This window comes from Panulirus ornatus, chromosome 12 (assembly GCF_036320965.1).
Source record: "Panulirus ornatus isolate Po-2019 chromosome 12, ASM3632096v1, whole genome shotgun sequence".
Lineage (NCBI taxonomy): Eukaryota > Metazoa > Arthropoda > Malacostraca > Decapoda > Palinuridae > Panulirus > Panulirus ornatus.
The window spans coordinates 61132750-61158673 of record NC_092235.1 but is presented as its reverse complement, the minus strand read 5'-3'; the positions used below and the strand labels follow the sequence as shown (position 1 = coordinate 61158673).

The 25924-nt window shown below is 39.3% G+C and overlaps 1 protein-coding gene across 1 annotated transcript in view; it reads left to right on the top strand.

Annotated features, from left to right (window-relative positions):
• LOC139752096 (alpha-1-inhibitor 3-like) overlaps positions 1 to 24145 on the top strand; it is a 98204-nt gene extending 74059 nt beyond the window's left edge. Inside the window, exons 21-27 of the mRNA XM_071667972.1 lie at positions 7834 to 7967; positions 10525 to 10629; positions 19403 to 19676; positions 19807 to 19958; positions 20075 to 20287; positions 22322 to 22726; positions 22921 to 24145. Of these exons, the coding sequence (XP_071524073.1) occupies positions 7834 to 7967; positions 10525 to 10629; positions 19403 to 19676; positions 19807 to 19958; positions 20075 to 20287; positions 22322 to 22726; positions 22921 to 22965 (1328 nt within the window). The 3' untranslated portion in view covers positions 22966 to 24145. The remainder of the gene's footprint in view (positions 1 to 7833; positions 7968 to 10524; positions 10630 to 19402; positions 19677 to 19806; positions 19959 to 20074; positions 20288 to 22321; positions 22727 to 22920) is intronic.
• Positions 24146 to 25924: the final 1779 nt, after the last annotated feature.

Sequence of the window (25924 nt, the reverse complement as noted above, 5' to 3'; positions counted from 1 at the left end):
CCGGTATACCACATCGCTCCAATTCACTCTATTCCTTGCCCTCCTTTCACCCTCCTGCATGTTCAGGCCCCGATCACACAAAATCTTTTTCACTCCATCTTTCCACCTCCAATTTGGTCTCCCTCTTCTCCTCGTTCCCTCCACCTCCGACACATATATCCTCTTGGTCAATCTTTCCTCACTCATTCTCTCCATGTGCCCAAACCACTTCAAAACACCCTCTTCTGCTCTCTCAACCACGCTCTTTTTTTTCCACACATCTCTCTTACCCTTACGTTACTCACTCGATCAAACCACCTCACACCACACATTGTCCTCAAACATCTCATTTCCAGCACATCCATCCTCCTGCGCACAACTCTATCCATAGCCCACGCCTCGCAACCATACAACATTGTTGGAACCACTATTCCTTCAAACATACCCATTTTTGCTTTCCGAGATAATGTTCTCGACTTCCACACATTCTTCAAGGCCCCCAGAATTTTCGCCCCCTCCCCCACCCTATGATCCACTTCCGCTTCCATGGTTCCATCCGCTGCCAGATCCACTCCCAGATATCTAAAACACTTCACTTCCTGAAGTGAAGTGTTTTAGATATGAGGTGCCTGAGGATTTTAGATATGAGGTGCCTGAGGATTGGCGGAATGCGTGCATAGTGCCATTGTACAAAGGCAAAGGGGATAAGAGTGAGTGCTCAAATTACAGAGGTATAAGTTTGTTGAGTATTCCTGGTAAATTATATGGGAGGGTATTGATTGAGAGGGTGAAGGCATGTACAGAGCATCAGATTGGGGAAGAGCAGTGTGGTTTCAGAAGTGGTAGAGGATGTGTGGATCAGGTGTTTGCTTTGAAGAATGTATGTGAGAAATACTTAGAAAAGCAAATGGATTTGTATGTAGCATTTATGGATCTGGAGAAGGCATATGATAGAGTTGATAGAGATGCTCTGTGGAAGGTATTAAGAATATATGGTGTGGGAGGCAAGTTGTTAGAAGCAGTGAAAAGTTTTTATCGAGGATGTAAGGCATGTATACGTGTAGGAAGAGAGGAAAGTGATTGGTTCTCAGTGAATGTAGGTTTGCGGCAGGGGTGTGTGATGTCTCCATGGTTGTTTAATTTGTTTATGGATGGGGTTGTTAGGGAGGTGAATGCAAGAGTTTTGGAAAGAGGGGCAAGTATGAAGTCTGTTGGGGATGAGAGAGCTTGGGAAGTGAGTCAGTTGTTGCTCGCTGATGATACAGCGCTGGTGGCTGATTCATGTGAGAAACTGCAGAAGCTGGTGACTGAGTTTGGTAAAGTGTGTGAAAGAAGAAAGTTAAGAGTAAATGTGAATAAGAGCAAGGTTATTAGGTACAGTAGGGTTGAGGGTCAAGTCAATTGGGAGGTAAGTTTGAATGGAGAAAAACTGGAGGAAGTAAAGTGTTTTAGATATCTGGGAGTGGATCTGGCAGCGGATGGAACCATGGAAGCGGAAGTGGATCATAGGGTGGGGGAGGGGGCGAAAATTCTGGGGGCCTTGAAGAATGTGTGGAAGTTGAGAACATTATCTCGGAAAGCAAAAATGGGTATGTTTGAAGGAATAGTGGTTCCAACAATGTTGTATGGTTGCGGGGCGTGGGCTATGGATAGAGTTGTGCGCAGGAGGATGGATGTGCTGGAAATGAGATGTTTGAGGACAATGTGTGGTGTGAGGTGGTTTGATCGAGTGAGTAACGTAAGGGTAAGAGAGATGTGTGGAAATAAAAAGAGCGTGGTTGAGAGAGCAGAAGAGGGTGTTTTGAAATGGTTTGGGCACATGGAGAGAATGAGTGAGGAAAGATTGACCAAGAGGATATATGTGTCGGAGGTGGAGGGAACGAGGAGAAGTGGGAGACCAAATTGGAGGTGGAAAGATGGAGTGAAAAAGATTTTGTGTGATCGGGGCCTGAACATGCAGGAGGGTGAAAGGAGGGCAAGGAATAGAGTGAATTGGATCGATGTGGTATACTGGGGTTGACGTGCTGTCAGTGGATTGAATCAGGGCATGTGAAGCGTCTGGGATAAACCATGGAAAGCTGTGTAGGTATGTATATTTGCGTGTGTGGACGTATGTATATACATGTGTATGAAGGTGGGTTGGGCCATTTCTTTCGTCTGTTTCCTTGCGCTACCTCGCAAACACGGGAGACAGCGACAAAGCAAAAAAAAAAAAATATATAAATATATATATATATATATATATATATATATATATATATATATATATATATATATATATATATATATATATATGGGGATAGGGGAGAAAGAATACTTCCCACGTATTCCCTGCGTGTCGTAGAAGGGGCGACTAAAATGGGAGGGAGCGGGGGGCTGGAAATCCTCCCCTCTCGTTTTTTTTTTTAATTTTCCAAAAGAAGGAACAGAGAATTGGGCCAGGTGAGGGTATTCCCTCAAGGCCCAGTCCTCTGTTCCTAACGCTACCTCGCTAATGCGGGAAATGGCGAATAGTTTGAAAAAAAGAATATATATATATATATATATATATATATATATATATATATATATATATATATATATATATATATATATATATATATCTTTCTTCTTTTTCTTTTAAACTACTCGCCATTTCCCGCGTTAGCGAGGTAGCATTAAGAACAGAGGACTGGGCCTTTGAGGGAATACCCTCACCTGGCCCAATTCTGTGTTCCTTCTTTTGGAAAATTAAAAAAGAAATGAGAGGGGAGGATTTCCAGCCCCCTGCTCCCTTCCCTTTTAGTCGCCTTCTACGACACGCAGGGAATACGTGGGAAGTATTCTTAATCCCCTATCCCCTATATATATATATATTTATTATTATTTTTTTTTATTATACTTTGTCGCTGTCTCCCGCGTTTGCGAGGTAGCGCAAGGAAACAGACGAAAGAAATGGCCCAACCCCCCCCATACACATGTATATACATACGTCCACACACGCAAATATACATACCTACACAGCTTTCCATGGTTTACCCCAGACGCTTCACATGCCCTGCTTCAATCCACTGACAGCACGTCAACCCCGGTATACCACATCGCTCCAATTCACTCTATTCCTTGCCCTCCTTTCACCCTCCTGCATGTTCAGGTCCCGATCACACAAAATCTTTTTCACTCATCTTTCCACCTCCAATTTGGTCTCCCTCTTCTCCTTGTTCCCTCCACCTCCGACACATATATCCTCTTGGTCAATCTTTCCTCACTCATCCTCTCCATGTGCCCAAACCACTTCAAAACACCCTCTTCTGCTCTCTCAACCACGCTCTTTTTATTTCCACACATCTCTCTTACCCTTACGTTACTCACTCGATCAAACCACCTCACACCACACATTGTCCTCAAAAATCTCATTTCCAGCACATCCATCCTCCTGCGCACAACTCTATCCATAGCCCACGCCTCGCAACCATACAACATTGTTGGAACCACTATTCCTTCAAACATACCCATTTTTGCTTTCCGAGATAATGTTCTCGACTTCCACACATTCTTCAAGGCCCCCAGGATTTTCGCCCCCTCCCCCACCCTATGATCCACTTCCGCTTCCATGGTTCCATCCGCTGCCAGATCCACTCCCAGATATCTAAAACACTTCACCTCCTCCAGTTTTTCTCCATTCAAACTCACCTCCCAATTGACTTGACCCTCAACCCTACTGTACCTAATAACCTTGCTCTTATTCACATTTACTCTTAACTTTCTTCTTCAACACACTTTTCCAAACTCAGTCACCAGCTTCTGCAGTTTCTCACATGAATCAGCCACCAGCGCTGTATCATCAGCGAACAACAACTGACTCACTTCCCAAGCTCTCTCATCCCCAACAGACTTCATACTTGCCCCTCTTTCCAAAACTCTTGCATTTACCTCCCTAACAACCCCATCCATAAACAAATTAAACAACCATGGAGACATCACACACCCCTGCCGCAAACCTACATTCACTGAGAACCAATCACTTTCCTCTCTTCCTACACGTACACATGCCTTACATCCTCGATAAAAACTTTTCACTGCTTCTAACAACTTTCCTCCCACACCATATATTCTTAATACCTTCCACAGAGCATCTCTATCAACTCTATCATATGCCTTCTCCAGATCCATAAATGCTACATACAAATCCATTTGCTTTTCTAAGTATTTCTCACATACATTCTTCAAAGCAAACACCTGATCCACACATCCTCTACCACTTCTGAAACCACACTGCTCTTCCCCAATCTGATGCTCTGTACATGCCTTCACCCTCTCAATCAATACCCTCCCATATAATTTACCAGGAATACTCAACAAACTTATACCTCTGTAATTTGAGCACTCACTCTTATCCCCTTTGCCTTTGTACAATGGCACTTTGCACGCATTCCGCCAATCCTCAGGCACCTCACCATGAGTCATACACACATTAAATAACCTTACCAACCAGTCAACAATACAGTCACCCCCTTTTTTAATAAATTCCACTGCAATACCATCCAAACCCGCTGCCTTGCCTGCTTTCATCTTCCGCAAAGCTTTCACTACCTCTTCTCTGTTTACCAAATCATTTTCCCTATACTTCTCATATATTTCCTGCATGTCGTAGAAGGCGACTAAAAGGGGAGAGAGCAGGGGGCTGGAAATCCTCCCCTCATTTTTAATTTTCCAAAAGAAGGGACAGAGAAGGGGGCCAAGTGAGGATATTCTCTTGAAGGCTTAGTCTTCTGTTCTTAACGCTACCTCGCTAACGCGAGAAATGGCGAATAGTATGAAAATATTATATATTATATTATATTATACTTAGTCGCTGTCTCCTGTATTAGCGAGGTAGCACGAAAAAACAGATGAAAGAATGGCCCAACCCACACACATACACATAAACGCCCACACACGCACATTTACATACCTATACATTTCAACGTATACATACATATACATATACAGACATATACATATATACACATGTACGTATTCATACATGCTACCTTCATTCATTCCCATCGCCACCCTGCCACATGTGAAACAGCACCCCCCCTCTCCTCACGCGTACATGATGTAGTGCTGGGAAAAGACATCAAAGGCCACATTTGCTCACATTCAGTCTCTGGCTGTCATGTGTAATATACCAAAACCACAGCTCCCTTTCCACATCTCGGCCCCACAAAAGTTTCCATGGTTTACCCCAGACGCTTCACATGCCCTGGTTTAATCCATTGACAGCACATTGACCCCCGGTAAACCACATCATTCCAATTCACTCTATTCCTTGCACACCTTTCACCCTCCTGTATGTTCAGGCCCCGATTGCTCAAAATCTTTTTCACTCCATCCTTCCCCCTCCAATTTGGTCTCCCACTTCTTGTTCCCTCCACCTCTGACACATATCCTCTTTTTCAATCTTTCCTCACTCATTATCTCCATGTGACCAAACCATTTCAATACACCCTCTTCTGCTCTCTCAACCACACTCTTTTAATTACCACACATCTGTCTTACCCTTTCATCACTTACTCGATCAAACCACGCACACCACTTGTCCTTAAACATCTCATTTCCAACACATCCACCCTCCTCCGCACAACTCTATCCATTGCCCATGCCTCTCAACCATATAACATTGTTGGAACCACTATTCCTTCAAACATACCCATTTTTGCTCTCCAAGATAACATTCTTGCCTTCCACACATTCTTCAATGCTCCCAGAACCTTTGCCCCCTCCCCCACCCTGTGACTCACTTCCGCTTCCATCCGCTGCTGTTACCACTCTCAGATATCTAAAACACTTCACTTCCTTCAGTTTTTCTCCATTTCAAACTTTCCTCACAATTTACTTGTCCCTCAACCCTACTGAACCTAATAACCATGCTCTTATTCACATCTACTTTCAGCTTTCTTCTTTTACAAACTTTACCAAACTCAGTCGTCAACTTCTGCAGTTTCTCATCCGAATCAGCCACCAGCACTGTATCATCAGCGAACAACAACTGACTCACTTCCCAAGCCCTCTCATCCACAGACTGCATACTTGCCCCTCTTTCCAAAATTCATGCATTCACCTCCCTAACAACCCCATCCTTAAAGAAATTTAACAGCCATGGAGACATCACACACCCGTGCCGCAAAACCAACATTCATTGGGAACCAATCAATTTCCTCTCTTCCTACTTGTACACATGCCTTACATTGTCGATAAAAACTTTTCACTGCTTCTAGCAACTTACCTCACACACCATATACTCTTAATACCTTCCACAGAGCATCTCTATCAACTCTATCATATTCTCTGAGGTAGGGGTGAAAAGGAAAGAATTGTACCTCCATATTCCCTGTGTGTCATAGAAGTTGACTATGGGGGCATTTGCGGGTGTCTGGAAACCCTTCCCTTTTCGCATTTCAATTTCTTACACAGGAAACAAGAAGGATCTAGGCAGGGAATGCTCATCTTCTTTGAAGGCTCAGGCTAGGTTGTCTAAATGTGCATGGATGTAACGAAAATGAGAAGAGAGGAGAGATAGTTAGTATGTTTGAGGAAAGAAACCTGGATGTTCTGGCTCTGAGTCAAATAAAGCTCAAGAGTAAGGGGAAGAATGGTTTGGAAATGTCATTGTAAAGTCAGGGGTTAGTGAGAGGGCAAGAGTTAAGGAAGTAGCAGCTGAATGTGACAGAAAGTAAGGAAGTAATTCTAGGTTGATGTGGTTAAATCTGTAAGTGGATAGCAAGAGATATGTTATTATTGGTGATTATGCACCCGGAGCAGCTGAGTGATTGCGTCACCAGTTTTGTCGCACGATACTGGATATTAGTGATAAGTGATTTAAATGTGAAGGTAAGTAATGTGGCAGTTGAGGGTATAGTGAGGGCATTTCATTGGGTATTCACTGTTATGAATGGAATTGGTGAAGAGCTTGTGGAGTTGTGTGCTGAAAAAAGATGGGATTGGAAATACCTGTTTTGAAAAAGAGGGTTAAATATAATTATACATATGAGAGTTGGAGAGATGGTCGACAGGCATTATTAATTATACATTAATTAGTAGGCATGTAAATGTGCTTGCTGTGGCGGGTAGCTGGTGGGTTGTCTGATCACCATCTTATGGAGGTGAGGTTGAAGATTTGTGTATATTTTCAAGAGGTGGGAATAGTGCTGAAGTTGTCTGTCCATTTATTTCTCTGTATCTCTTATGCCCATTCCCTCTGGGAACTCCCTCAAAGGGGTTGCCATGGTAAAAGTCTCCATAACTGGTGATCTCCAGTGTTGCCTCTTTGCCTTTAGTGCTTCACATTTACAGGCCACAGGTAAAGGGCAACTCTAGCAGTGTTTTTCAGTGGTTCTTATCTAGTGTTCCTTCTGGCTACTTCTACTTAATGTTCAAACCCACAACTTCTACCTAGTGCTTCAGCTAAATGTTTCTACTTCTGCCCACTGTTTCTTCCTTATGCTTCTGCCTAATGTTCCTACCTACTACCTGTCTCTGTTGCTCCTACCATTTTGCCAAAAGGAAAGGATAGTGAATAGTGCTTACTGCAGGAAAATCTAGAGTTACAAAGAATGATTTGTGTGTGTTAAGTGTTGTCTAGTGTTATGTGGGACAAGGAAAAATCGTATGTTTGTGAACAGAATACCAGCAGTCCACGTGTGGGTTAGGCAGAAAGAATGGACATGTCTACCTTGGTCAAAGGAGAGTAACTTGATAAAACAAGTTGTCCTATTAGAATTTTTGTTGTCTTTGTATAGTCATTATAGTATGACATGTTTTGCAAGCACACTTTTTTTCATTTACTTTGAATAAGAGGCAAGATGCATTGTAGATGATATCCCATCTTAGGTTATCAGCGTGAACTTCTGTACCTCCGTGATGATGGTTCCTTCAGTGCCTTTGGGAAAGCTGATGATTCTGGGTCCACTTGGCTTACTGCCTTTGTCCTTAAATCCTTTGCTCAGGCCCAGCCATTCATAACAGTAAGTTAAAGTTAGATTTTCATTGCAGTACATACATTTTATGTTCACATGTTATTGCTTACACGGATGATAAGACTCCTAAGGCTACATATGAGTTTGTTAATTGCGTTATTTATGCAGTCAGAATAGGAGGGCACCAAAATTATTCAGAAGACTTTCATTACCAAATTTATTCACTCTGGTAGGTGCCAAAAGACCAAGGAGCAGCACAATGAAATTTTATCAGGATTTTTTGATTTCGTGATTTATTAACTTTGAAGGAAGATCACCTAATCTGCTTTTGTTCAAGAAATAATGATGGAATTCAGGAGTGCTGTTATTGAAAGTTAATTATAGTGAGGGCTGCTGCATCGATAGAAGTTGATCTAGTTAGCACTACAAATGACTAGGAAAATTAATCCTATTTCTGAATTCCTTATCCCAGTTCTTAGCCAATATCTAACTCCATTTGCTTACCTTAGTACATCCCATGTTCATTAAGATGCAGTTCAAAGTCATAGGGCATTATAACTCGCAGATAATTGTTAAAAATTACTAACAGAAGAAGGGCAATTCATCAACTTTTGTGCAGCAGTGCCTCCATTTGCGTAGGTGTTTCTATAAGTTATCCATAAATTTTTTGTTTTTTCACTGAAAGACTTTTCGACTGTATGTCTAAAGTGAGCTTTATTTATGGTAAAAGGCCACTTTAGGTATGCTACAACAATAGCTTAGAATGTGTAACTATTACAATGGAAGCGTATTGTGTGAAGGCTTGCATGAAAATGGAGCATGGTGTGGATAATTTTTTCTTTTATTAGACAGTAGTAGATATACAAAAAAATGGGTAGGGCTTTGAATATGAGGAAAAATATGGAGTCAATGAACAGTGCTTGTAGAAATTAACAAAACATATGAAACCTCACATAACTTTGTCTGGGGCTAAGTTAAATACAGGTACACCACTGATTTTCTGACACTCTTGGTTTCAAAGCCTTGCTGGATTAATCATTTTGCCGGACCAACCGTGGTCATGTAATAATAATTCATGAACACACTTCTAACCCACTAATTTTACATCTCCCATGTGTCTAAAGTATACCATGGACTGCTAGAAATTTGACTTAAACAAATATTAAATGTTTGAGCACCATAAGATGGCAAGTCTTTCCTTAGATTGTTTGAATCCTGTGGGTCTTCTTCGTCTTCTGTAGTAAGTGTTTACCTAGGTTGCATTGCCGGAATAATGCAGTTTTGTTTGCATTAAACACCTGCTCAGGACTGAGGTGCTTGTCAGCTACGTGTCGCTAATTCGTCCACATACTCGGCAGCTCCTTTGTGGTTTGCAGACCGCTTTTCTCCGCACTTTATTCATGGAAATTCCATGATGCTTCTTGAATCTTTGATGCCATCCTTCACTATAGTCACGCTCATGTTGTAATATAAGTTCTTTATGGAACAACTTAGCGTGGTCTATCATCATGCTACCTAACAAGTCCACTCCATCACTCTGTCGCTGTCGAAACCATTCCATCATCACTCGATCGTGCTCATTACCCTTACCATCTTTCATAGTTTTTCTTATCGTCATTTGCTTCCTGGAATCTTTGTCTGCATAGAATTTCAATATTTTCTCCCTTTGCTTCTTTAAATCATAAACAGTTGATGAGCCAATACTGTAGATGTCACACAGCTTTTGCACCGAAACACCATGGTTCATTTTTTTTCAACAGTTCTACTTTATCTTGGATCAATATGAACTGGTGTTTACTTTTGACACCACTACTGACACTCTAATATATCTTAGAAGCCATAGTTAGGGTTACATTTAAGCAAAATAAGCTAAGAATCTCACAGAATTGTGGTATCACCACCAACAAGCACAGTGTAAAGAATGTAAATCTACACACAACACTATCTGTGGCTGCCCAGTAAACTAGCCTGGCGGCTGCTGTAATTTCAAGGTCTCTCATGTAATTTTGTCCAGACTAAAGCAGGTGCTGAACCATCAGTTGCTGGAAATTCGTTGGTGTACCTGCATTTAAATCAGCTTTCAGTGTTACAGTTATTGTAATTGTAATATTGTTGTCTGTTGCATCCACTCACATGGTGAAAAATATGTTCATTTGTTATAATGTATTCATGTACTCAAGAATGAACATAGTGCCCAAAAACCTTGCATAGATATGAGATTAGAACCCCAGTTAGGTGATTTTTTTATAGGTTGTTTTGACTGCATGACATGGTTCACAGACTTCTGAACCAGATGTTTATCTGATGTTCATAGCCCCCAACTATTGACTTATTGCAAAGTACTAAAACAATGCTACAAATTAATCTCCATCACTTATTTCAATCTCTACACACTACACAGCTATTGCAAAGCCAAATCATTCACATTTTTCAGCTCTTTGTGTAGTTTATCTTAACTGGACTTTTAGAATATTTATTGAATGTTTATATGAATTTATTTTTGTTTAACTCCTCCATACAAAAAATAATCCAGAATAATGAATCAACTGTTTGCATCACAGAAAAGAGAATTCAAAAGATTGAATATCACCTGTATATACTCCAGATTGATGAGAAAACATTGGAGGCATCTCGATCTTGGTTACAAGAAAACCAGACAGTTAGTGGATGCTTCCGCTCAATTGGGAAGGTGTTCCACAAAGGCATGAAGGTAAGCTAAACTTTGGCTCATTTAGTGTTTATATGTAGGAATGCTGTGTGAGTGAAAAGAAAGAAAATATATATATTTTTGAAAATAGAGGTACTGATTTTTGAACAGCTTTTAAATTTTTACTTACCATAACAGTATTGATGAATGTCATTTTTACTGTTCTGCTGTAGACACACCATCTCTTTCACAGTAGAACTTAATACAATATCACATGGATAGATTATGCTTTGTGTGAATAGAAGATTAGGATCAGGGAAATTAAGATAAATTCTTTTTTATTCTGTCTGTCTCTGTATATCTCTAATGCCTGTTCCTTCTGCAAACCTCCATTAAAAGGGTAGCCATTGCAAAAGACCATCCACTTATCACTGTCCTTTCATGCCTTCCTTGCACACACCATCTTACTCATTCTTCCCTCATTTCTATAGTACTCTTCCACTCTGTTTTCCCATGTTAAAGGTGGTCTTCCTCTCATACCAATCTATTCAATCGTATTATCATACACTCTCCTTGTGAACTCCCCATCTTACATTCTTTCCACATGCGCAAAACACCTCAAAATATTACGTTTTACCCTCTCTTCTGCTCCACATTTCATTCCTTTTGCATTCTCTGCTATACCAGATCTCTCTTACACCCCATCATTACTTTCCTTGTTCTATTTAGTCATGCTACTTGCTTCTCTCAAATTACTCATTTCCACAGCCTGGATTATTGACCTCTGTGGACTCATTCATTGTCCACGTTTCAGCTGCATAGGACAGGGTTGGGAGAACTGTGCTGTCCCTTAATCCTTTCTCCGCTTCTGTACTTGCCCCTTTAATCTTCATTATTCTATTAAAGGGCCCTATGCCTCTTCAACCCTGTGCTGCTCTCTGTCTTATCTCACCTTCCATATCATCAAACTTACCCAAGATAGTTCCCAAATAATTAAACAGTCATCTCTTCCAGTCTTCCTCACCCTATATCTGTAACACAGTTTAGTAAACTTTCTTCTCTCACTCTACAAGGCTTTGCAAAATCTATACTCTGTTTCCCTTCACACACCATTACTTCACTTTTACTCGCTGACACACACCATAAAACACCTACAGCCATCTGCAACTCCTCACTCTCAGCAAATAACACAGTATCATCCACATTCAAGCTTATCACTAGCTACCATACCTCACCACCTCACTTCATGTCTACACTCCTTTTCCATAGTTTTACTTTCATGTCACGTATCATTCTATCCTTACATATGCTAATAGGCCATGGTGACATCACACAGCCCTTCCTCACACCCACAGGTATACCAAAACTTTCACTCAACTCTCCATCCACTCTTTCACGAGCATTTGCTTCTCTGTTGAAGCTTTCACATCATCCAACAGTTGTCCCCCTACCCCGCTTATCCTAAACACACCCCATAAAGCATTCTACTTATCATACACTTTCTCTAGATCCACAAATCCCTTACCTTTCTTAAAACTTCATTTCTCCTCACTTATTCTGCACTTAGTCACTTTCATCTCTCTATCACTCAGTGCTTGCATACACCTTTCCTGGTATACTTGACAGATTTATTCCCCTATAATTGCTACATACATCCTTAGTACTGTTTCTTTGAGTAAAGGAACAATAGCTTTCACCGAATCAGACATAAACTTCCGCTCCCATGCTAAATTAAGTAACAAATGCATCCATTCTTTCTTACTTTCTCCTCCATTCTTCAGCATTTCATCTGTAATCCCCTCAACCTCATTATTGCCCTTTTTACTTCCCTTCTTGCTATTGGTCCCTGCAATTGTATCCTTTTCAATCGATCCTCCATACACATGCATATAAGAACTGCTGCCTCACCTTCCTCATTCTTTAGTTCTTCAAAATAATACAGTGATAAATAAGTCAGTTGTATTAAGGGTTGTGATGCCTAGGGAAACTTTGGGTTAGATAATGTAAAAGTAGATGAAACTATTTTGTAAAATAGAAACTACGAAAACCTCAAATAAGTTTCCCTAGCAAATTTATTTTTTATTATATTGAGTTATGTTTGAAAAATATATGATTGTTTTGGTTTTGTGTTTCCATTCACTTTTTAAGCACTCTGCATTCACTGACAGTGTGCATACAAAGTGCCCAATATCTGTCGTGTGAACATTCTTCACCATATGGCAGGAGTCTGTAGACAGCTATGTTGTTGGTACATTTTGACTATATTATTCAAAAGTAAAGTAAATATAGGCTAAGGCAGATGAGGTTTTCACTGTTTTTCTTGATTTTTAAAATTTTAGTGCTTCAACTACATGTGCATAGATAAATCCCACATTTTCCCCTAATCATTGCACTCCTCACTCATCTTGGCAAGATATTTTTCAAAAGATGCTTCCAATCACACTCCCTTGGTCTCAATTTATTCCCTATAATAGGTCCTCTCATGTCATGAAAAAATATGGTAGATTCAAGTGTTAATAAGATGTTATGGTTAAAGTAAATTTTCCATCCCCATCTGTGTTGATATAAACATCAGCACATACAGTATGCCTATTTGTTTGTTTGAAGAATTTTCCTTAGGCATTTCTGTAACTGACTTTTCATTGTTAACCCACATGATCCCATTGTCCTGCATGAGTCGAATGCATCAGAAAACTGTTAGACTGCAAAGGTTGCAACTTGAGCTGAGCTCTCTCTTTTGCTTTGCTTTACATTCCTCTGATTCCTGGAAGTCTCACCGTCTGCCTGAAGAATCTAGAGCTGTGAGTGGGTACTGACATAACTATTAAAATGCCATCTTGGTATGTTCATGAAAGATTATTAGCCTAGAGGTTCAGGAGGCATGGACTCTTCAACAGTATTCTGTGTTTTTTTTTTGAAGCACAAGGTGATGTGCTATACTAAGCTACAAAAGAGCTCCAGAAATGCATTTGTGAGTAAAAATATTGATTATCTTTTTATATAAGTAAGTGATGTATGTGATATGTTAGTGAAAGATTGTGTATATAAAAAACTTTGCGTGTTGGTGATTAGAAATCACAAATTTCAGTTTATCATGGATTGTGCAAGATTGCAGATTGTAAGGTGGTATACCGGGGTCGACGTGCTGTCAATGGATTGAACCAGGTCATGTGAAGCGTCTGGGGTAAACCATGGAAGTTCTGTGGGGCCTGGATGTGGAAAGGGAGCTGTGGTTTTGGTGCATTATTACATGACAGCTAGAGACTGAGTGTGAACGAATGTGGCCTTTGTTGTTCTTTTCCTAGCGCTACCTCGCACACATGAGGGGGGAGGGGTTTTTATTTCATGTGTGGCGGGATGGTGATGGGAATGAATAAAGGCAGACAGTATGAATTGTGTGCATGTGTATATATGTATATGTCTGTGTGTGTATATATATGTATACGTTGAGATGTATAGGTATGTATATGTGAGTGTGGACATGTATGCATATACATGTGTATGTGGGTGGGTTGGGCCATTCTTTCGTCTGTTTCCTTGCGCTACCTCACTAATGTGGGAGACAGCGACAAATCAAAATAAATAAATATAATAATAGTAATAATGATTTTTTTTTTTTTTTTGCTTTGTCGCTGTCTCCCGCGTTTGCGAGGTAGCACAAGGAAACAGACGAAAGAAATGGCCCAACCCACCCCCATACACATGTATATACATACGTCCACACACGCAAATATACATACCTACACAGCTTTCCATGGTTTACCCCAGACGCTTCACATGCCCTGATTCAATCCACTGACAGCATGTCAACCCCGGTATACCACACTGATCCAATTCACTCTATTCCTTGCCCTCCTTTCACCCTCCTGCATGTTCAGGCCCCGATCACACAAAATCTTTTTCACTCCATCTTTCCACCTCCAATTTGGTCTCCCACTTCTCGTTCCCTCCACCTCCGACACATATATCCTCTTGGTCAATCTTTCCTCACTCATTCTCTCCATGTGCCCAAACCATTTCAAAACACCCTCTTCTGCTCTCTCAACCACGCTCTTTTTATTTCCACACATCTCTCTTACCCTTACGTTACTTACTCGATCAAACCACCTCACACCACACATTGTCCTCAAACATCTCATATCCAGCACATCCATCCTCCTGCGCACAACTCTATCCATAGCCCACGCCTCGCAACCATACAACATTGTTGGAACCACTATTCCTTCAAACATACCCATTTTTGCTTTCCGAGATAATGTTCTCGACTTCCACACATTCTTCAAGGCTCCCAGAATTTTCGCCCCCTCCCCCACCCTATGATCCACTTCCGCTTCCATGGTTCCATCTGCTGCAGATCCACTCCCAGATATCTAAAACACTTTACTTCCTCCAGTTTTTCTCCATTGAAACTTACCTCCCAATTGACTTGACCCTCAACCCTACTGTACCTAATAACCTTGCTCTTATTCACATTTACTCTTAACTTTCTTCTTTCACACACTTTACCAAACTCAGTCACCAGCTTCTGCAGTTTCTCACATGAATCAGCCACCAGCGCTGTATCATCAGCGAACAACAACTGACTCACTTCCCAAGCTCTCTCATCCCCAACAGACTTCATACTTGCCCCTCTTTCCAAAACTCTTGCATTTACCTCCCTAACAACCCCATCCATAAACAAATTAAACAACCATGGAGACATCACACACCCCTGCCACAAACCTACATTCACTGAGAACCAATCACTTTCCTCTCTTCGTACACGTACACATGCCATACATCCTCGATAAAAACTTTTCACTGCTTCTAACAACTTTCCTCCCACACCATATATTCTTAATACCTTCCGCAGAGCATCTCTATCAACTCTATCATATGCCTTCTCCAGATCCATAAATGCTACATACAAATCCATTTGCTTTTCTAAGTATTTCTCACATACATTCTTCAAAGCAAACACCTGATCCACACATCCTCTACCACTTCTGAAACCACACTGCTCTTCCCCAATCTGATGCTCTGTACATGCCTTCACCCTCTCAATCAATACCCTCCCATATAATTTACCAGGAATACTCAACAAACTTATACCTCTGTAATTTGAGCACTCACTCTTATCCCCTTTGCCTTTGTACAATGGCACTATGCACGCATTCCGCCAATCCTCAGGCACCTCACCATGAGTCATACATACATTAAATAACCTTACCAACCAGTCAATAATACAGTCACCCCCTTTTTTAATAAATTCCACTGCAATACCATCCAAACCTGCTGCCTTGCCGGCTTTCATCTTCTGCAAAGCTTTTACTACCTCTTCTCTGTTTACCAAATCATTTTCCCTAACCCTCTCACTTTGCACACCATCTCGACCAAAACACCCTATATCTGCCACTCTATCATCAAACACATTCAACAAACCTTCAAAATACTCACTCCATCTCCTTCTCACATCACCACTACTTGTTATCACCTCCCCATTTGCGCCCTTCACTGAAGTTCCCATTTGCTCCCTTGTCTTACGCACTTTATTTACCTCCTTCCAGAACATCTTTTTATTCTCCCTAGAATTTAATGATACTCTCTCACCCCAACTCTCATTTGCCCTCTTTTTCACCTCTTGCACCTTTCTCTTGACCTCCTGTCTCTTTCTTTTATACATCTCCCACTCAATTGCATTTTTTCCCTGCAAAAATTGTCCAAATGCCTCTCTCTTCTCTTTCACTAATAATCTTACTTCTTCATCCCACCACTCACTACCCTTTCTAATCAACCCACCTCCCACTCTTCTCATGCCACAAGCATCTTTTGCGCAATCCATCACTGATTCCCTAAATACCTCCCAATCCTCCCCCACTCCCCTTACTTCCATTGTTCTCACCTTTTTCCATTCTGTACTCAGTCTCTCCTGGTACTTCCTCACACAAGTCTCCTCTCTGGCCATCTCTCCTACTTACATACGTATACTTATGTATATGATAATGATAATAATAACAGGAGCAAGGGAATGTACAGATGATTGGCTTTCATAAATGTATGCTGAAAGGGAGCACAAGGAGTTGTCAGTATGATAAGGAACAACAGTGTATACTTGCCTTCTGCCCCAACAATCCCTTCTATCTTCAGTGGTGCTTTCATAGCACTCAAGAAGGTAGCCATTTCCACCATTTAGGACCACAGGCCATAAACTGTAATATTGTGTATGTATGTACATGGGGAGAGTGTGAGCCAATTGAGTGTCTTCACTGTGGTAGTTGCATTGTGGGCATGAAGTGTCTTAAGGGATGTGGAATCATCATTTAGAGTGTTGTAGGGATAAATGATACCTAGAGCAAAGATGAGAAAATTTAATTTGTATAAGGAGTGTGGTTCATGGGGGTGTATGTTTGGTGGAGTAGTGTATATGTAAGGGGGAAAAATGAGATCTTCAGAATAGGAAAATATGTGTGTGTGGACTTCCAAGAACCTTTGGCTAATCATTAAGCAATGTTGCTAAGTGGGTGTATAAAAAAGAAAAAAATAAGATAATCAAGCATTGAAGAGACAAATCTTTGATGTCTGTTAGATAATGCTTGTATGGGGAAAGGGAGGCCAGCAATTCTTTTATCATGATAAACTTTATTTTTTTTTTTTTTCTTTGTCGCTGTCTCCTGCGTTTGCGAGGTAGCGCAAGGAAACAGACGAAAGAAATGGCCCAACCCACCCCCATACACATGTATATACATACGTCCACACACGCAAATATACATACCTACACAACTTTCCATGGTGTACCCCAGACTCTTCACATGCCCTGATTCAATCCACTGACAGCACGTCAACCCCGGTATACCACATCGATCCAATTCACTCTATTCCTTGCCCTCCTTTCACCCTCCTGCATGTTCAGGCCCCGATCACACAAAATCTTTTTCACTCCATCTTTCCACCTCCAATTTGGTCTCCCACTTCTCCTCGTTCCCTCCACCTCCGACACATATATCCTCTTGGTCAATCTTTCCTCACTCATTCTCTCCATGTGCCCAAACCATTTCAAAACACCCTCTTCTGCTCTCTCAACCACGCTCTTTTTATTTCCACACATCTCTCTTACCCTTACGTTACTTACTCGATCAAACCACCTCACACCACACATTGTCCTCAAACATCTCATTTCCAGCACATCCATCATCCTGCGCACAACTCTATCCATAGCCCACGCCTCGCAACCATACAACATTGTTGGAACCACTATTCCTTCAAACATACCCATTTTTGCTTTCCGAGATAATGTTCTCGACTTCCACACATTCTTCAAGGCTCCCAGAATTTTCGACCCCTCCCCCACCCTATGATCCACTTCCGCTTCCATGGTTCCATCTGCTGCCAGATCCACTCCCAGATATCTAAAACACTTTACTTCCTCCATTCAAACTTACCTCCCAATTGACTTGACCCTTGCTCTTATTCACATTTACTCTTAACTTTCTTCTTTCACACACTTTACCAAACTCAGTCACCAGCTTCTGCAGTTTCTCACATGAATCAGCCATCAGCGCTGTATCATCAGCGAACAACAACCGACTCACTTCACAAGCTCTCTCATCCCCAACAGACTTCATACTTGCCCCTCTTTCCAAAACTTGCATTTACCTCCCTAACAACCCCATCCATAAACAAATTAAACAACCATGGAGACATCACACACCCCTGCCGCAAACCTACATTCACTGAGAACCAATCACTTTCCTCTCTTCCTACACGTACACATGCCATACATCCTCGATAAAAACTTTTCACTGCTTCTAACAACTTGCCTCCCACACCATATATTCTTAATACCTTCCACAGAGCATCTCTATCAACTCTATCATATGCCTTCTCCAGATCCATAAATGCTACATACAAATCCATTTGCTTTTCTAAGTATTTCTCACATACATTCTTCAAAGCAAACACCTGATCCACACATCCTATACCACTTCTGAAACCACACTGCTCTTCCCTAATCTGATGCTCTGTACATGCCTTCACCCTCTCAATCAATACCCTCCCATATAATTTACCAGGAATACTCAACAAACTTATACCTCTGTAATTTGAGCACTCACTCTTATCCCCTTTGCCTTTGTACAACGGCACTATGCACGCATTCCGCCAATCCTCAGGCACCTCACCATGAGTCATACATACATTAAATAACCTTACCAACCAGTCAATAATACAGTCACCCCCTTTTTTAATAAATTCCACTGCAATACCATCCAAACCTGCTGCCTTGCCAGCTTTCATCTTCCGTAAAGCTTTTACTACCTCTTCTCTGTTTACCAAATTATTTTCCCTAACCCTCTCACTTTGCACACCACCTCGACCAAGACACCCTATATCTGCCACTCTATCATCAAACACATTCAACAAACCTTCAAAATACTCACTCCATCTCCTTCTCACATCCCCAGGATGTATATCCATACATGGCTTACCTTATCCATGTATGTACATGGTGAGAATGTGTAAGGTCTTAGAATTACCCTTAAATCTGAAGTTGTTAAATAAAGATATTTCAGTTGATGGATGTAGCTTGATTTGATGGTCTTAATGACCTTCGTAGTTGATGAGCTTAAAGCCCAAACAACCAACCAACCTTCATGGTATATGATGAAACTCCTTACTGTAAAGAAAAACTGATTCTGCTGTGTGTCAAAAACTACAGCTTTTCATTTAGCTATATACTGAGAGGTTCTTGACATTTATGGTTTTCCTCTATCCTGATGTAACAATAATTCCCCCTCAGGGCAGCTACTCCTGGGGTGACTCATCTTAGAGAAATTCTAATTTCAATATGATTTTACCTTAGGGAGGCATAGCTGACACGGACTCCCTTGTACCCCTGACGGCATATGTAATGATTGCCTTGCTGGAGGCTGGAGAGGAAGCTTCCAGCCCCTCAGTGGTGGAGGGATCTAGGTGTCTGGCTGGTGATTTTTCCCAGGATCCTTACACCCAGGCACTGAAAGCCTATGCTCTGGCCCTCGCCAAGCTGCCTGAGGCACAAGAGATTTTGGATCAGTTGCTTGAACAAGCAATAGTGGCTAAGAATTCTACATACTGGGAAGTTTCAAAAGGTCAAGGTAAGTGAACTGCCATTGTGATTTGTTGTAATGGTGCAAGAAATTTTGTGTTTACTGTGACTGTATTATACAAATTTTCTTTTGAAATACTGTACATATTGACTACTTGTTTCTATTTTGTACATGAAAGGGAGAAGTAATTCATTAGCAGTTGAAACGGCTGGTTATGCTATCCTGGCAATGATGGCTAGGGATGCCAAAAAGTATGAACAGCAGGCAAGGAAAGTGGTTAAATGGATCACTGCTCAGAGAAATGGCCAAGGGGGCTTTTTCTCAACACAGGTATTGTGATGTGGCTTTACTATTTGTTCAATAAATCACATAATTGGCTTTTTGTATGATGGACCCATAGAAACTTGGTAGTGTGATTCTCCTTGTCAAAAATCTTTTCTACTTAGGACACAGTGGTGGCCTTGCAAGCAATGGCTAGCTTTGAGTCTCATCTCTATCAAGGTGACTTGGACATGGCATTCCAAGTAAAAGCAAGTGGCCTAGATCATACCTTCAGTGTTGATGAGTCCAATAAGCTGTTAACGCAGCTAATACCACTACCAACTCTACCAACCACTCTCAATCTCGACATCACAGGCCAGGGCTGTGCTGTTTTTCAGGTAGGCTGATGATGAACAGTTAACTGAATTTAAGTAATTTATGGAAAAAATCATTAAAGAATATGCAAGAGGCTTAAAAGAAGTAATGCATGTTCTGATTCTTAATTATAGAGGTGAAATCATAATTTTTATCGGTCAGGATAAGTAAAAATAAAAAAAAAATAGCGCAGTCATGAAAATACACATATGACATAGTAAAGCTGAAACTAGAGGAACTGATTGAGTGAAAAATAAAAATGTGAGAAGGTTATGTGGCTTGCAGAAATAATCAGAAAGAGGCATGAATGGAAGTATTTTAATAAGGTATGGTATTAAGCTCTTGTACAGTGCAAGGAGGGAGTTCTACACTCACTGGGTCTCACTGCTTATTTTTTCTTAATTATAATGCAGCTGTATAAACTTAAGTTTACTTTCAGAATTTCATTCACAACTCCTTAACATAGCATCTTTTCTCCAAAGCTTCTTGCTTTTACCTCTTATTACTCTTTCTTCGCATCCTTAAAAGAACGGCTCATGGTCAACATTGTAAGCAAGTCTCTTCATTTTTCTTCCATCCATAGTGAGCAAGTTAATAGCTTCTAAAGTCTGTGTATAACTAGGCTTTTATTTTTTATGGAGTACCCTCCTTTTATCCCTCTGCACCTCCTGTATTAGATGATATTTATGTAAGTACAGTAACTAAATCTGAGATGCACACTCTGTATTGGGTCAGTATAAGCTATAAGAATTTCATGGAACATTTCCTTCAAAAAAGTTATAATATTAACTGGAATATTTTTCCTATAGGATGTTCTGATGACCCCAAGTCCTATTCAAACACAGATTCATGTTTGTTTCCTGTCAGGGTATAGTCATATCTGAGATTTCTTTCATGTCCCATCTTCATTACTATGCATTTTCTTAGGCTGAACTTATCAACCATGCATCTGACTCACACTTAATTTTGTGTAAATCTCTTTTGCAATTGAATGAAATCCTGGTCATTCCTTACTTTGCTCAAGACTGTAGCATCATCTGAAAATACATTTAAGTATGAATCCAGTTCTTTTATATCATTTGCACAAGTAAAGAATTTCCAAAGTCCAAAGACCAAGTCCTGCTTTGCACAAATGGTTATTTTGACTCTCTTAGAAAAGGAAGCACTGATAAATATCTTAGGTTTCCTTCCAATTAGATTGCTTTTAACAACATCTTATGTTCCCTTTCAATCAGATAGCTTAAATCAACTGATCTAATCTCACCCTTATGCATGCCTGAAAATCCAGAATTTTTGCCAACCATTTTCTCTTCATTCTATCTCATTAGTGTTGGGGTTAGAGTTTCCTCCAGTGTGAATACTCTTTGGAACTTATCATTCAGTTCCTCACTCATTTTCTTATCTTTTTTAATTAGCCATCTTTCTTCTGAATCTCTCAGCTTAATTAGCTGTTCTTTAAACGAGTTTACTTCTAGTGAATATATGAATTTTTCTCACTTGTTAACAGCATCATTTCCAAGGCTTCTATGCTCCTCCTTTTTGATCTAACTGTGTTTATTTCTTGTCTTCTTATAGTGTACAAATACAGGTTAGCTGTTGTATTGGCTGTATCATCTCCAGAGCATATCTCTGTGTTCCTCAGCTTTTTGAAATTTTTTTTAAACATTAGTCATGTAGAGTGTAAGGCAGCCAAGAAGATATTCATTATTGTAGTTTAAGGTACTAAGACAAGGGATAAACTTCACAAGAAATGAATAGATTCAGTAAGAATATTGAGTAAACATTCTTAGTAAATTAATTTAATGAAATCAAGTGAGAATGTAGGAACAGTTATTAATTGATTCTATTTTAAAATAAATTCTTTATGAATTGGTGGCATTTGTTATAAGCTTTGCTGCTGGTTCTTTTACTGTAAAATTTGTGGAGGTACACAGTTGCTAGAGTACAAGATTTGTAAATGCTACCTGCTTTGGGTATGGGAAAGGACTTTCTAGACTTCATTTACTCTTTAGAAATTTGCCCATTGAAGAAATTTTAGTTTGATATTTATCTTCCAGTCTGTTCTACGGTACAATATTCCTGAGCCTGAACCAAGTGATGCCTTCACTTTAACTGTTAACACCAAGACAGAGCAAGACAAGGCCTGTGTCACAAAACGTATTTCTGCTTGTGTTTCTTACCTGCTTCCTGATGGCAAGTCAAACATGGCTGTCATAGAGGTCAACCTTGTGTCTGGGTATATCCCTGAGAAAGTTGATCTCAAGCAAATTGTGGAAAACAATATTAAGGTCATAAAGAAGTATGAAGTGGATGGAAGTAAGGTATCCTTCTACATAGAAGAGTTTACAGCAGAAGAAGTTTGTGTGAGCTTCCGGGTTATTCGTGAGGTGGACATAGAGAATGCAAAGCCTGGCACTGTTGTTGTTTATGACTACTACCAGCCAGAGTTCTCTATTAATGAGGTGATTATATTCTCAGTAGCATAAAGATTCCATTAAAATTTTTTTGTTTGTTTCTGTAGCATTCTTAGGGAAATTTTGAGTTTTGATCATTTAATAGTTGGAAATAACATTTTACAAATACAGTGATTGTTGAATTACCATACTTTTAGTTTGAAAATAATTTTAAATTTTAATTTTCCTTTTTCTCTTTACAGAACTACAAGCTTCCTTCTCCTAATGACTGCATCTATGCACATTAATACATTTCATGACATTGTGCATCTTCAACTTAATATTGTAGATGTCCACCACACCAGGAACAAAAGCCTTTTATATAGCCAATTTTGACAATCTCTAATTATTGAGTACAAAGTAGCAGTGAAGACTAACCACTTTCTGATTATTTGAAACATTTGCTTGCTACCTTTGCATTAGGTAAAGGATAAAATTTAAGGATGAATGTATTATCCTAATCTTGTTATAAAAATGCCAGTTGATATAGGAGCAAAATTTTGGAGATGAAAGAAATAGGAAGGGAATACTGTAAATGCATAAAAAAAGTCACTTTAGAGGAATGCTACCTTAATTTTTGGTAAGGAAAGATACAAATTAACAGTAAAGCAGTCACAGTTTATGCTCTTCAGATTTTTCTGAGAATTGTGAAATATTGTCAAAGATGATTACTTGACCTGAGGATTTAATACACAGTAGAAACTTACATGGCAGAGTGCCTCGTTAAGTGTATATACGGTGCATTTGCATCTGTCTGTTTAAAATAATAGATGTTTATTAATTAGATTAAGCATACAGCTTTTTGATATGACCATTTATAGAAATGAAATTTCCCTAGAACATATATTTAAATTCTACATTTGACATGTCTTAATGTTTTCCATATGAAAAAATACATGTTTATGCCTGAAATCTTAAAAACAAAGTGAAATTAAAAAAATGGCTCGGCTCTTTTTATCTTACACAGGAACTATGTTGCAAACTTTGATGAAAGTCGATCCAGAAAACAGATTTAATCACCAACAGCTTGACCACTGTCCAACTGTGAATAATGATATATTTTATGTTTAAGAATCCCCTAGCAACATAAGAGTTGTGAATACACGAGAGACAGTCCTCTTTCTTAAAAGTCTTTTCGACAAAGCATCATAACATAATGGCAAACAAAATGACCAGCAGTAAACATTTAATGCGTTTCATTGTGTTGGGTCTCCCAATTGTTTTAGAATTAGATTTCTAGTTTTTTTTATCCATATGAATAGTATTATTGTTGTAGTGAAAATGGAATCTGTTACTGAAAGTACATAAAAACATGATAATCAGTTATTAAGCCTGAACATTGTTATAATGATAGAATTATACATATTTAATGAATCTAAATATGAGTACCTGTTTTTATACTGTATTCCAAATATATACATATCAGTCTTGGATTATTTCTTTTTCACTTTTATGGTTGTTTCATATTTCATTCTTTACTTGACTGCCCATAGTGGTATTGTCTCTTGCCTGTAATTACCTTATTATATATATTATACTTAGTTGCTGTCTCCCACATTAGCGAGGTAGCACAAGGAAATAGACGAAAGAATGGCCCAACCCATCCACATACACATGTATATACATAAACACCCACACATGCACATATACATACCTATACATTAAATGTATACATACATATACATTATTACATATTTATTATTTTTTTTTATCACACTTGGTCACCGTCTCCTGCGCTAGCGAGGTAGCGCAAGGAAACAGATGAAAGAATGGCCCAACCCACCCACATACACATGTATCTACATACACGTCCACACATGCACGTGTACATACCAATACATCTTAATGTATACATATATATACACACACAGGCATATACATATAAACACATGTACATAATTCATGCTGTCTGCCCTTGTTCATTCCCGTCACCCACTGCCACAAATGAAATGAAAACCCCCTCCCCTGCATGTGCGCGAGGTAGCGCTAGGAAAAGACAACAAGGGCCACATTCGTTCACACTCGGTCTCTAGCTGTCATGTATAATGCACCGAAATCACAGCTCCCTTTCCACATCCAGGCCCCACAGAACTTTCCATGGTTTAACCCAGACGCTTCACATGCCCTGGTTCAATCCATTGACATCACGTCAACCCTGGTATTCAGATTCGTATTCAGGATACCTAAAACCATCTATCCTGATATTCTCAAGAAAATCCATTTCTTGAAAAAAATCAAGAAAAATCTAAGGCTACAGCCTTGCAAAATATTTTGCTCAGATTTTCAAGTTCTTTAGCTTTTAATGAAAATATGGGTATAGATGTAATTTTACATGCTCATTAAGTATTTTGAGTAAAATAACTGCCTTTAATTACCCCTTAGATTAATTATAAAATTAATATGCTAATTACCCAACTAATTACAAGATTTTTTAGGTTTTGACCACAGATTCATAATGAGCATACCTAAAACCATCTATCCTGAAATTCTCAAGAAAATCCATTTTTGAAAAAAATCAAGAAAAATCCAAGGCTACAGCCTTGCAAAATAATTTGCTCAGATTATCAGCTTTAGATTTTAATGAAAATCTGGGTTTAGATGTTATTTTACATGCTGATGAAATATTCAGAGTCAAATGACTGCATTTCGCATTATTAATGCCTTTAATTACCCCTTACATTAATTGAAATAAAATTAATATGCTAATAACTCGACTATTCACAGGAATTTTTAAGTTTTGACCACAGATTCGTATTCAGCAACCCTAAAATCATCTATCCTGAAATTTTCAAGAAAATCCATTTTTGAAAAAAATCAAGAAAAATCCAAGGCTATATAGCCATACAAAATATTTTATTCAAATTTTCAACTTCTTCAAATTTAAATGAAAATCTGGGTATAGATGTTATTTTACATGCTGATTAAGTATTTTGAGTAAAATAACCATTTCGCATTATTAATGCCTTTATTTACCCCTTATATTAATTATAAAATAAATATGGTAATTACCCGACTAATTACAAGATTTTTTAGGTTTTGACCACAGATTCGTATTCAGCATATCTAAAACCATCTATCCTGAAATTCTCAAGAAAACCAATTTTTTGAAAAAAATCAAGAAAAATATTTTGCTCAGATTTTCAGCTTCTTTAGATTTTATTGAAAATCTGGGTATATATGTAATTTTATATGCTGATTAAATGTTCT